The 14,563-nt window shown below is 35.1% G+C and overlaps 1 protein-coding gene across 12 annotated transcripts in view; it reads right to left on the reverse strand.

Moving 5' to 3' along the window:
• LOC115213792 (protein FAM135A) overlaps positions 1-14,563 on the reverse strand; it is a 299,236-nt gene that overhangs the window by 127,388 nt on the left and 157,285 nt on the right. For 9 of the 12 annotated variants that reach the window (XM_036504963.1, XM_036504967.1, XM_036504970.1 and 6 more), the window contains 3 exons: positions 11,400-11,479; positions 7,423-7,562; positions 4,729-4,794 (listed from right to left, as the gene is read on the reverse strand). In XM_036504963.1, the coding sequence (XP_036360856.1) occupies positions 4,729-4,794; positions 7,423-7,562; positions 11,400-11,479 (286 nt within the window). The remainder of the gene's footprint in view (positions 1-4,728; positions 4,795-7,422; positions 7,563-11,399; positions 11,480-14,563) is intronic. The other 3 variants (XM_036504971.1, XM_036504966.1, XM_036504965.1) reach the window with 1 other exon arrangement.

Raw genomic sequence — 14,563 nt, forward strand, 5'->3', positions numbered from 1 at the left:
GATTACAACAATAACAAAAACAAAAACAATAGTTCAATTTGGTACTGCTTCCAATTTTTCCAATCCATCTCTCATTCTATGAATCCAATATTCCGACATTAGAAAGACTTTTAGTCTCAACTGTCTGTAGACAGATATTATTGTCTGCAGCATAAGATGACATTAGAAATAACATTCTCTACCAATCAGATGCTCAACCCTGAGCCATTTTCCACTTCAATTAAGTATTTTCTAAATAAAGACATAAGAACATCATACATTCTTGAATAATACATTTATAAAGAAAAATATCATAAAACAAATAAAACTATTACATAAATAAAGTTGCATATCATCAAGCAAACATTAACATTTATCCTGCAAAATATATAAAGTTTTCATTTGATGTCATAACATTGACTAACACAACACAAATTATTAATAGAAATTAATTGGAATTAAGCATCAGGAAGATTTTATAATTGTAATAACTATGGGTTGAAATTGTGGATCAATTGAGGTTCACTACTAAAAGGGTGCAACTACTAAGGGCAAGTGCAGTTTCTAAGTGGTAAAAAGTGGTAAATATTCAAGGCATGGACGTCAGGGTATTGAGGTAGCTATAGCAGATGCTTAGAAATGTAAATAAGCAGGATATAAGTGATGGGTTATGAGAATTCTTAAAAGAAAAGAAAACAATAACAGTAAGTTACTTATTTCATATTGTTATTATTATAACAGAATATTTTGTACTCTGGGCAAAATGCTTAGTGGCATTTCATCCGTCACTACATTCTGAGTTCAAATTTCACAGAGGTCGACTTTGCCTTTCATTCTTTCAGAGTCATAAAGTAAGTACCAGTTGAGCACTGGGGTTGATGTAATTGACTTAGCCCTTCCCACAAAGCTCCTGGCCTTGTGCCAAAATGTGAAACCATTATTTATAACAAAACATTACACTGGAGAAAAAGAGAGTGGATTGATTCTAAGCCCTTAGAAATATAACAAAAAACAAAAATTAGGCCCTTTTACTGTGGATTTATCTACTTAAAATTTTGTCACCCTTAACTGCAGAAAGCTGTTTTATATACCAATCTAGCTTTCATAGAGGAATGTCATGCTTGAAACTACTTCCTGTTGAGAAATGTCAAGTTTATTGAAAAAACAGGACTTGCAGAAACTACCAAAATTTTTTTTTTAGCAGATATTTAACTCTTTAGCATTCACATTTCTTTGTCAAACGTATTACTTATATATTCACATTGCTTTGAATTAATTATGCATTATCTTGTAGCTTCAAGATTTCAATGGTGTGTTTGTATAACTTTAGAATGACATTGTAAGGTAGATGTGAGAGGTTGGATGTGGTCAGTTTTAACATAAAACAGGTAGAATATTTGGGCCTGATATGGCTAAAGGGTTAACGTCATTACTGGAATAACCATGGAATTTAATTTTGCAGTGAAAGGGTAAATGAAAAATATTAGTTTCCTGGTTGAAATATCAAAATACTATTATTGACTTACGATGGTTAATGCTTTATTTTTTTTTTTTTTTACACCCATCTAGATGCTCTGAGAAAAAAACAGTAGACAACACATCTAAACATTTCAGCAAAGATGCCAATAAATATATCATAAGTACAATAACAAGCATGAAAATAATGAAATCCTACTCCTGTGTGGTAAGAAGTTTGTTTCCCAAACATATGGCTCTAGGTTCAATCCTACAGCGTGGCACCTTGGGTAAGTGTCTTCTACTATAGCCTCAGGCCAACAAAAGCCTTGTGAGTGGATTCGGTAGATGGAAACTGAAAGAAGCTTGCCATGTGTGTGTGTGCGTTTATTTGTCCCCCACCACTGCTTGACAACTGATGCTGGTGTGCTTATGTCCCCATAGCTTAGTGGTTTGGTAAAAGAGACTGATAGAATAAGTACCAAGCTTTATAAAATAAGTACTGGCATTGATACATTGATATATTCAACCAAAATTCTTTAAGGAGGTGCCCTAACATGGCTGCAGCCTAATGACTGGAACAAGTGAAAAAAAGAACAAACGAAAATGATATATAAAATCATCATTGTTTAACATGTTTCCCATGCTGGCATGGGTTGGATAATTTGACAGGAATTGACAAACCAACTGCCTGCTTTGGCAGGGTTTCTACAACAAGTCACTTTACAGAGTGTACTTCTTACATGACACTGAGTACACATAAAACAAGACTCCTCAACTGAATGGAGTATTGTATTGAAGGAGGGACAGGAACAGGTTATCTTGCTTGAAGAGGAGATAGTTTCCACTGCTGGAGAGAGGGAGAGAGAGAGAAAGGGAGGGAGAGAGAGAGGGGGAGATGGGGAGGGGGAGGGATTGAGGGAGGGAGAGGGGAAGAAAGGGGGAGGGGGAGGGAGATGGAGGGAAGGAGAGAGAGATTGTGAAGAGTATGTGGGAGGGATGGGGAGGAGTGAGAAAGGGAGAGGTGTTGGGGGACAGGTATTGGGGAAGGGGTAGTGTGGGGAGGGTAGTGAGGGAGGAGAGGTGGTGTGGTAGTAAGGGCGGAGAGGAGGGAGGGGAGGCAGTGGTGAGGGCAGGGTAGATGGTGGGACAGGAGAGGCAAAAGGGAAAGGGACGAGGGGTGAGAAGAGGGTGAAGGTTGAAAAAAGGGTGAGGGGTGAGAGAAGGGTGATAAGTAGGGGAGTACAGATGAGAGGGAGGATGAGAAGAAGGCGAGGGAGGAAGTGCAGATGAGGGAAGGCAAAGGAGGAGAAAGAGGTGGAAGAGGAGATAGAGGCAGAAGAGGTGGGGGAAAAGGTGATAAGGAACAATAATAGGGATACAATGTGAAATGTAGGGGTGGAATAAATGGTAGAAATAAGTGAGTAGGACTGCAATTAGGAGAGATGGGTGTTAGAAGATGTGTGGTAGAGGGAAGGATTGGCAGGTCCTCATTTTTGCCAGAGAGGGAGAGGGACGGTTTACTCAAGCAGAGTATATTGCCAGTCATCTTAGTCCTTTGTCATCTCCTCTTTGTGAGCCTCAATATTTTGAGGTTGGTCTTCACTACTTCATCTCACATCTTCCTGGGGTCTCTCTCTTCTAGAGGTTCCATTCATGTTTAGAGATCAGTACTTGGTTGTCCTCATCCATCCACATCACATGACCATATCAACATAGCCTTCTTTTCTCTTGTACACCACATTTAATGATTTAATGATTCTTATACTCAATTCTTCTCTCAGTACATTTGTACTTTATCATACATGCACACTAACTTTGCACATCCAGTGGAGCATGCGGGCTTCATTTCTCTTTAGTCTTAAACACATTCTCTGCACTCAAGGTCCAAGTTTCACAGCAACATAGCATTGCTGTCCATATACAAGCATCATACAATCTGCCTTTCACCCTGAGAGACAGGCATTTTGTTACAGAGGTAATAGCTCTCTGAGCTTTGTCTAGCCAGTTCTTATTCTATTATCTATTCTTTCAGAACATCTGCTTCCATAGTTAATTAGGTCTCCTAGATAAAAGAAGCAATAAAATACCTCTAAAGATCCTTCTGGACATTACAGAAAATTTATTTCTTGTATGCTCTTAGTGCTTATTGCATTTATGCATCTGCCACAAAGTTTACTTTCTCTGCTAACCTTCCTGTGATTCCACTGCACCTCTTGTGTCCATGGTTTTCACTGAGTACAATGTATAAAACGTCTATTTACATTTTCTCTACATATCAAACAGGGTCATTCACCTGAAGGGATTAGTGTCCTGTCTGTTTTCCTATTTACAAGAACTTTAGCCTCTGCTCAATTTGATTTTAAAGCTTTTGCATTCAGGTTTTGTTTCCACACCTGAAATTGCATTTCTAATTCTCCAACAGTTTCAGCTATAAAGACAAGGTCTTCAGCATAGAGGAGTTCCCATGGGCAACCAGTCTTAAATTCTTCTTTTAAGGCCAGGAGAACTATGAAAAATCGGAGGAGATTGATAACCAAACCCTGGTGAACTCATACCTGACCACTAAATTCCTTGCTGTACTCATTACAGATATATATAAATAAATAAAAGAAGCTACAATAATGCACATAAATGGAATTTCTTGTTTCTCCCTTCTCCAAATATTTAGCAATGCTGATCTCAAATTCTTCTTGACAGAAACCAGAAGAACCTACTTCAATGAATCTTTAGTAGTTTCAGAATTTAACTTCTTCATGTCACGGATCTGTTTGATTACAGTTGATAATGGTTTATCAAACTTCAAAAAACAAAAAATAAATAAATAAATAAAACCTATAAAATTTATGATTGGTAAATCACAACTGATTTGAGAAAAAATAAAGAAATAATTATTCTGAGAAAATATATCCATAACAATCCTAAACTTATGACATAAGACTCACAGATCCTATAATACACTGTGATAATCTCAGCCAACTAAAATTTTGTATTGGCACATGTATGTGGACGTTTGCATTTATGAGAAATTATAAATTAATCTTTACATAATGAGGGACTACAATTAAGAACTATCAAATGAAAATAATAATGGTTGGGGAGAGGGGATCAATGAAACATGCAGCAACAGTCTGGTGCAAATGGAATAATGTGTTTGCAATATACCATTTTCCATTTCTCTATTTTTTTAAAGGTATGCATACACGATTTCATAAAATAAAATTGCATAGCTTTTAACCCACTTACAGGCAAGGTGTGTAAAACAAGGACCTATACCTTAAAATTAATACCCACCTGAGAAAGTTCTTCTTCCTTCGTATAAACTGCATTGTAAGCATAGCAGTTGTCACACAGTTGCATCTACAGATAGAAATACACGGCCCCAACCCTGTTAGCAGCACTATACAGATAACAACAATAAATTATCAAACAAATGATTCCACAATAACAGCATGTGCAATGGTGCAATAACAGCTCTATTAGAGCATGACGCCCTTCAAAGTCAATTTTGCTGGGTTTCAAAATATGGCTTTTCTTCATTTTTTTTATCGTTTAATTGCAGGAAAAAAAAAAAGGCAGCACCCATGATTATAATCAAAGCCTCTGTAATGGATAGGAGGGTGGATGGAATTATCTTTAGACTAAAGACCTGACCTGAATCCTTGCAACAAAGTCAACTCTGCTAAATGTACCTAGGCAATGGGGTTAAACCACATGAAAGATTATGATTAAAAATGAACAAACTGAAACAAATAACAGTACAACCAATAACGTTATCTAGATTTAAGTATAAAAAATTATCTATTTTCAAACTTTATAAGGAAGAAAAATGATAAAAATATAATTCTGAATAATAACTTGCAATTTGTTTTAGAAAAAGCTCCATAAGTTATATAGAGAGACTGCAATGTGCAGTAAACAGAAGACAAGATCCACTACTGACTTTAGTCACACTGACGGCATAGTACAGTGTGATTGATAAGAGGAAAGGATTGAGTGATGAGTAACAGAGGTCTGGGCACAGAAAGCAAGAGAAATAAAGGCATATACATAAGGGACATGGGTGAGAGTATAAGAGATTATAAGTAATTATCCCCCTAAAATAGCAGTGAAAACCAATATAGTTTCACTTGTAGCACTTGACTCAATTGTCAGGAATCAGTTGTTGAATGTGAAGAATAATTTTACTAGCAGATATTTCTTCGCTAAGCCAGATAAACATCGCTAGTTATTAACACTGAAATGCTAATCATTAACAACAACAGATTAAGGAAGTAAAATGCATGTGGTATCAAAGAGAAAATTAAGATTTCAGAAATGAAACCATTTTGATATAGGAAGTTTCATGTGGACTAACTGGAGACTATCATTAAAGCACCTCAATGAATAATTTGACAAGCTGAACTGATTGACCTAACTGCAAGGTTAGTAGCAACTCTAGTTAATAACGAAATAAATGGATAACAGGATTGTAAAATACCTGCTTCAAAACTTTTTGCAAAGGTTCAAATTTAGAAATTACACTGTGTAACACAATTTTTGTCCTTGGGTAGCAATTGTTATTTCCTATTTGCTTAGCCCTAGAAAATATGAAAAATGGCTAATACTTATTTCCTTCAAACTTTACTTTTGCTACATTTATTCAAACCCCAATGAATCCCTCGCAACACATGGCTATGATATTCCCCCACTGCTCCTGCTCATGATCAGAGATGCACAAATTGCCAGCCTCTAAGGGACATGCTCAAGTGGTTATGGTGAAGCAAATGATAAGCAGATCTGAGCTATTAAGCAGAATATTTGCTATAACAATATTTCTGTTTCAGCAACTCAGCACTGAATCTGTCTGAAATGTAATGGAAAATAGGTCAGTTTCAAAACATAGATGTCCAGGTCACAAAAGCAAAGTTTGAATGGAAGAAAAGTAATTTCTTTTGAATTCTAGATAGAAGGAAATAGGAAGTAACGCTTACTGACCAAAGGCAAAAAGAAATTCAAATTTTGTCACGCAGTGTTATTCAGCCTTTGCCTGTCTTTCTCAAAGAAAATACGAATAAAAGGATAACAAATAAAATTATTACTTTTAAAACTTTAAGCTTTTTAATACAAATCTCATTGGCACAGCTCAAATTAAGGCAATCGAATTTAAATTAAAATCTTGCTCAATATCACATTACAACTTAAATGATACTGTGAAATAACATTTGGACAACACCAGCATAATATTCTACCTATATAAAATAGCAGCCAAATCTACCTCAAACTACACCTTGTGGTTTTATAACAAAAAAGGAAATGACACATTTAAATAATGTCACAGCTGGAATACTTTAGACCAGTGGTTCTCAACCATTTTTTACCTTTTTTTTGTTTTTGACACAACTTGTGTAAGTTGACTTATGTAAAACGTTAGAGAAAGAAAACCTAGCTGTTTCTTATAATAAATGCATTTAAATGGATATCTTTAGACCTTTAAAATATTGCTGAGGATCCCTAATTTACTATTTTACTTCAAAAAAAAAATCTTACACCGACCACCACCCCACCCCCACCTCCACCAGGGGTCATATAGACCCCAGTTGAGAACCACTGCTTTAGACCATAGATCTGTTCAATCAGATTGACCTGGAATTAATCAACAACAAACAATATATACAGTTATTAAAAACCCCTTCTAAGATCTTGATTTAATTGAAACAAGCTGTCATCTCCTAAGAAATATAGCTTCAATAGGATTAAGCAATTTCTATGAGAAGACATACAATTCACAAACTCTACAAAATATAACTTCCAAAATATTATTTGCTTTATTTTCTTTAAAAACATCCAGATTACATCATAAGAAAGCAATTTACTAACAGATTAATTGGAAGATGGTAGTTTAGGAAATTCCAAATTAAGACCATATTATGAATACAGTGAAATTAATAAAATGTCTAGTGCTAGTTATTAGTGCAGAAAGTAAATAAAATAATGAAGAGTCCTTACCTTGGAACTGTCAACAAGAACATGTATCCGAAAGAGAATGATATCATTTACAACAACATCTTCGTTACGATAAAGAATTTGAAAGGTCTTGCTAACAGCTACCCCATTGATAATACTAGCTGGAAGGACATGAGGGTTTTCTGAAAACAAAAATAATAATAACAAAATATACAACAGGAAAATTCAAAAGCAGAATGAATATATTTATATTTTAATATACCAGAACAGATACACTTCTTACTGAATTGTTTATATAATAGGAATATAACAATTTGCATAATAAAAATGTATAAAGCCACCTCATCCTCCCTAATCTACACACACACACACACACACAGTAATGGTGGGGTTCTGTCTTGCCACTTACTTGACGGCTCCATTAGTGCCAGTGGAATGATAAAAGCACCCAGTGGAAATTGTAAGGTGGTTGGCATTAGAAAGTGCATCCAGTAATGGCAAACAAACAAAAGCGCACACTGGAGCTCAGCATAGCCCTGCAGTTAGATGGATCCAGACAAATCAACCAACCTATACCAGCATGGAAAACAGACATTAATGATGATGATAATAATGATGATGGTGATGTTACCATGGTTCAGTACTCTAGTTGGATTTGAAGTGAAAGAACTGATAAATGTACAGAAGTAGAAGACAACAATGATGCCAGTATGTTAAGTCCAGATCCTAAGATTAGTGAACTGGACTACCAATTCGTTCAATCAGTTCCAGACAAACTGCAATAAGAATAAGAGTTTATGGAATATATACTCCTTTACTCTTTTACTTGTTTCAGTCATTTGACTGTGTCCATGCTGGAGCACTGCCTTTAATCGAGCAACTCGACCCCGGGACTTATTCTTTTTGTAAGCCCAGTACTTATTCTATCGGTCTCTTTTGCCGAACTGCTAAGTTACGGGGACATAAACACACCAGCATCGGTTGTCAAGCAATGCTAGGGGGACAAACACAGACACACAAACACACACATGCATATATATATATATATATATATATATATATATATATACATATATACGACAGGTTTCTTTTCAGTTTCTGTCTACCAAATCCACTCACAAGGCTTTGGTCGACCTGAGGCTATAGTAGAAGACACTTGCCCAAAGTGCCACACAGTGGGACTGAACCCGGAACCATGTGGTTGGTAAACAAGCTACTTACCACACAGCCATATAAAAGAATCCAGAGCAAAAGATTTTTTTCAACCTCTTCCTTAACAAAATTCTGGTATTCTTTGATTAGCAAGTGTGTAGAGAACCCATAGCTGTTCCTATCTGCTCATCATTGGAAACAAAGGCTTTCAGCAATGTTTATAACCAAAAACTTGTATTTAATGATGTCAACTGTGAATATTATAAGGGTGTAACTCTCTGAAGCTGTAACTAAAATTAAGTTACTTGTAAGAAAGAGCTAAGCTCATTTATCTCATTAAAAATGTAACATTAAATTAAATGAAACTGATTTCTTCCAACAGGCACAGACTAGAAAGTTTAGGGGAAGTAAGAGTCAATTATATCAAACTTGAACGGATATGAGCCCTTTAAATTAAGTTAAATTAAATCAAATTAAAAACACATAATACATGTCAATTTCCTGTTGTATGGTATCCAACTATGTAACACTATATTCTTCAAACAGGGCACACCAACACTACTGAACACATTAAAAGTGGTATGCTGAAGACAAAGTTTGAAAAATTTTGCTTTATGCAATCGCTCAACCTGCTAGAAATAATAGCCAAAATCTCCCTCGAAACACATGCTACCATCTTAGAAGACATACATAGTCTTGGATTCCTTATACCTAAGAGAGAGATGAGATGGTTATGGCTGGAGTGCCAATCAACCACAAATTACACAGAAATATGGACATAACAATAGCTAATATTGATGGTAGCATTTATACTCAGAAATATTACAGTTGTATTTATAAGATGGCAAGCTGGCAGAATCATTAACATGCCAGGCAAAATGTATAGAAGCATTTTCATTGTCTTTAAGTTCTGAATTCAAATTACACTGAAGTTAATTTTGCCTTTCATCCTTTTGAGGGCGATAAAGTAAGTATCAGGTTAACATAATCGACTAACCCCATCCTCTGAAAGTGCTGGCCTTGTGCCAGAATTTGAAACCAATATTACATTTGTAGATTACTCTTTGCACTAAACAACCTAATTTTAGAAGATAGACCACCACTAGGCAATGGGTATCAATGTGAAAATAAGCAAATCCAAACAGAAACCAACACATATGTGGGTGCATTCATACACACAGAGCCTTAGAGTTCTTGTAAATAGACAAGGGCATTTGCCCTTCTTCCTCTAACTTTCAAAAATAAACCATACATAAAAACCATCCAGTCCACACTGTAAAGTGGTTGGCATTTAGAAGGGCATCCAGCTGTAAAATTCATGCCAAAACTAACCTTGCCTGTGCTAGTGCCACGTAAAAAGCACTGAGTCCATTCTGCGGAGTGGTTGGTGTTAGGAAGGGCATCCAGCCATAAAAACCCAGCCAAAACAGACACAGTAGCAAAGGGTAGTTTTTCTACCTGGCCAGCTCCTGTGAACTGTCCTTCCCATGCATGCATGGAAGATGGACGTGAGACGATGATGATGGTGATAACAACTATAGATAACAGCAGAAACGTTTTATAGACCATTTTGTACTTTACAAAAACATGCATTATTTTCCCTATCATTTCTGACAGGCAATCATCCCGCTGAGTGTGTTCAAATACAATTAAAAATTAACCAATTTATTTGCTCTTGTTTTGAAATAGAGTCTTTGATGTATCCCTTTACATACATAAATTTAGATAAATAATGAAATATGTTTGATTAATTTGGTATACACAATTAGTAATCAATAAGACATGGTCACTTCAAAATAAAACTAATAGAGATTGAAGACAGTTCTGATAACTTTATGGTAATCTCTTCAGTGTTGGTGTCACAAGAAACATATTAAGTCCATTCTATCACAACAATGGGAAAAAAAGAAGATTTTGTATCTAGATAACTAATATCTTTTGGCCAAGGCAAAATCTCATCAACATCATCATTTATTGAGACAGATTTTCTATGGTTGGATGCAGCCCTTTCTGTTGCCAACCACTACCATTTCCAAGCAAGATATTTCCTCATGGTCAGACAAGTTTACACAGAATATTGAAAATTGATGACATTCATTTACAGCAATCACTCAATATCAAGACAAGGAGACACAAATATATATAATTTAAATGATGGCAGTTCGTTTGTCCTTAATGCTTGAAATCAGCCGTTGCGTGAACAAGCACAGGGTTAGATTTTATGAAGTGACAGAATTTATTGAAAAAAAAGTACCTAACTATAGGCGCAGGAGTGGCTGCGTGGTAAGTAGCTTGTTTACCAACCACATGGTTCCGGGTTCAGTCCCACTGCGTGGCACTTGGGCAAGTGTCTTCTACTATAGCCTCGGGCCAACCAAAGCCTTGTGAGTGGATTTGGTAGGCGGAAATGAAAGAAGCCCGTCGTATATATGTATATATATATATATATATATATATATATATATATATATATATATATATATATATATGTGTGTGTGTGTGTGTGTGTGTGTGTGTTTGTCCCCCTAGCATTGCTTGACAACCGATGCTGGTGTGTTTATGTCCCCGTTACTTAGCGGTTCGGCAAAAGAAACCGATAGAATAAGTACTGGGCTTACAAAAGAATAAGTCCTGGGGTCGAGTTGCTCGATTAAAGGCAGTGCTCCAGCATGGCCACAGTCAAATGACTGAAACAAGTAAAAGAGTAAAAGAGTAACTATGCTGTTGCTGCAACTTGATCACATTCTTTCAGAAACCATAATCATAAATTCAAAAGAAACTATGCTATCAAAAGTCTTAACCATGACAGCACGGAAAAACAGACATCAAACAATAGCAATTACACATAAAGATACTGAAAAACATACCTGTATTTTTGGGAAGAGAGACTTCAGTTTTACATGGTAATTTTGCAGGTGTCTTTAAACCAACTCGTACCTGATAATACCTGGGAAAAAATTAATAAACATTAAGAAAACAAAAGTACTTATAAAACCATGCTCTTAATCATTTTATTATATTGATAAATGAAGGCCTAAATATAATGTAATTCTTGAAAGATTCATATGGAACTTTACATACATTGATTTTTTTTTCTTAAATTACTAATTCACAAGATATTTTCTGAGAGAAATTATAGAACAGCAAATACATGTTAAATAATTGAAACATATTTGTAGATATAGGCACAAGAGTGGTTGCGTAGTAAGAAGTTTGCTTCCTATATCTTGGAAATCCGCTGGCCCAATAGTTTCCCTTCATGGCAGAATTAATAGTTAAGAATATTTAAGCAGTTTATATGATCAAATTCATCCTATCGTTGCGGAGCTGTTTCTGGAGGAAAACACAATCTTTCAGGATGATAATGCACCAATTCACACAGCTAAAGTTGTTACTGAATGGCACAAGGAACATTCTAGTGACATTGAACATCTTATCTGGCCACCACAGTCCCTGGATCTCAATATTATTGAACATTTATGGAGCATTTTAGAAAATCAAGTAAGGAGTTGATATCCTCCATCATCATCACTACAAGAACTGGAGACTGTTTTAGCTGAAGAATGGACAAAATTCCTTTGGAAACAATTCAAACTTTGTACAAGTCCATACCTCATAGAAATCAAGGTGTAATTACTACCAAAGGGGTCCTACTCCATATTGAAATAAATTTGTTTGAAATTTTAAGGTGTTTCCATTATTTTGTCCAACCCCTGTATATATATATATATAATATATATATATATATATATAATATATATTATATATATATGTGACAGGCTTCTTCAGGTTCTGTCAGTAAACTTTGCTCCTAAGGTATTAGTAAACTTGTGGCTTTAGTAAAGAACACCAGCCATGAAGGAGGATGGGACTGAACCCCAATCCATTTAGTTCCACAACGAACTTCTTAACCACACAGCCATGCAGACATTACTAGAAGCCTGTAGAAGAAACATTAGAGCATAAGCTTCTCAGTCTTCATATTAGGAATGGAAGCTAGTTTCTTTTCCATTGTTTTTTAATGCTATATCAGTGTGGTTTCATGACCATAATTATTATAGTCATGAGTTAATATACCTTTCTATGAATAGATAAAAGTGTGTGAAGTCTCTAACACTATCTCATCTACAATTAAACTATATCAGGACAATCCCCCATTTCTTTTCTGTCGATTTGTTTACATTTGTCTAAGTCTGTTCAATTATACATCACAGTGATAGCGAAATAACTTATGTGGCTTTATATACATTTCAGAATATTGAACACACACCATTTATTGTATCAATAATTAATAACATTTGCTAGCTACATAGTCAATATTATTAATAATACTGACTATATAGCCAGCACAAACACTATTTATGGCAACTAGACTAACAAATTTTGTAAAAACATACCATCTACTGGCGAGAAATAGCTATAAGTTATCTCTCTCTCTCTCTGCTCAGACAGAAGCAGATGTCTATTCTCTGAAGAGATCCCAACTAGGATCAAAATTCAGGTCAAGTCAATTCTTTCTTTTTTTGCCAACTGCTTACATTTCTTGCAGCGTATTTAATCCTTTCGTCACCGTATTTATTTTAAGATGCTCTGTGTTTCTTTCAATTAATTTTAAATATAACAAAGAAATTAGTAACATAACTTAGTTATCATTAAGCTAGGATTAGGAACATAAATTGTGACTAAGGTTTGGTGGACGATTTTAATGTAAAACTTATGAAAATAAGACATTTGTACTACAGAGCTAGAGGCGGTTTCGGCCACATTGCTATCGAAAGGGTTAATTACAAATCACAGAGATGGTTAAAAAAACTGGTGCTGCTTATAAAGGTATACCATATCATACATTTCAAAAGGTCACAAACAAAGGATATTACGAAATAAGCTCGATAAGAATAAGTACTCATTTTCATTATAAAATAAGAACTAAAATCCTAATCTCAGAAAATCTGTATTGATCAGAAAACAGCAACATATTAATGACTTGAACAAGCTCTGCAAAAACACTTCTATTTACAAAAGTGTGTAATTCATGTACATTTAATTATAGCTGAAACTTAACCCTTTTGTTACCATATTTCTGTTGAAATACACTGCTTATATTTCAGTTCATTTTGAAAATCTCTCTATATATATAAAGCTGAAGTTGTCTGTGTATGGCAGGTTTGGTAGCCTTCAACTAACACTATCTCCTCTTAGACCATGCAGTGCAAGTTGACCAAAATTGAGAGTATGATAGAAGAAGGCTTGCTCTTCATTCCGTAGAAGATAAAATTCAAATTGGACCATGTTAACACCAAAAGTTATTTACATTTTCTATGAAAATCCTTATTTTTTACGATTTTTTGATTGCTGTGTCGCCATTTTTTGGTGTATTTCAACCAGAAAAATATTCACTTAAAGAGAAAATAATAAGCTACATAATGCAAAATTTTTACTTTTCAAAAAACCCATTTCTAAAGGGTCGAAATAAACACGAGCAACGCCGGGCAATACTGCTAGTATATGATAAAGAGTTCAGTAAAATAACTTTGTCATTTTTAAGCTGGTGTTTGGAGCATAAATAAACATGCAATTTTGATGCAAGGTTTTAATTTACATCACATTAACTTTTTAGCATTTAAACTGGTCACATCTGGCTCAAATATTCTACCTGTTTTATGAGCAAACTGGCCAGCTCCAGCCTCTCACTCCTACCCTAAAAGGTTGTTCTAAAAATAAACAATCACATCATCAAAATCTCAAAGCTACCAGATAATGCATGATTGATTCAAAACAATGTGAATGAATAAGCAGAACATTTGACAGACTAATTTGAATGTTAAAGGGTCAAAGCAGTAATTTTATATCATACAACCATGAGCAGTCTCTGAGGGGTTAGTATCAAAACGGTTAAGAGAAAAGGAAAAAAAGGTGCAGAGATTAGATTGAAATCTCTTATTATTTGCTGAGACTATGCAGTGCCCTCCTCTACCTAAACATGTGACATTCAGAAATATCCAAAGAATGTCACTAATACAAGATTTAGTAA

This window comes from Octopus sinensis, linkage group LG7 (assembly GCF_006345805.1).
Source record: "Octopus sinensis linkage group LG7, ASM634580v1, whole genome shotgun sequence".
Lineage (NCBI taxonomy): Eukaryota > Metazoa > Mollusca > Cephalopoda > Octopoda > Octopodidae > Octopus > Octopus sinensis.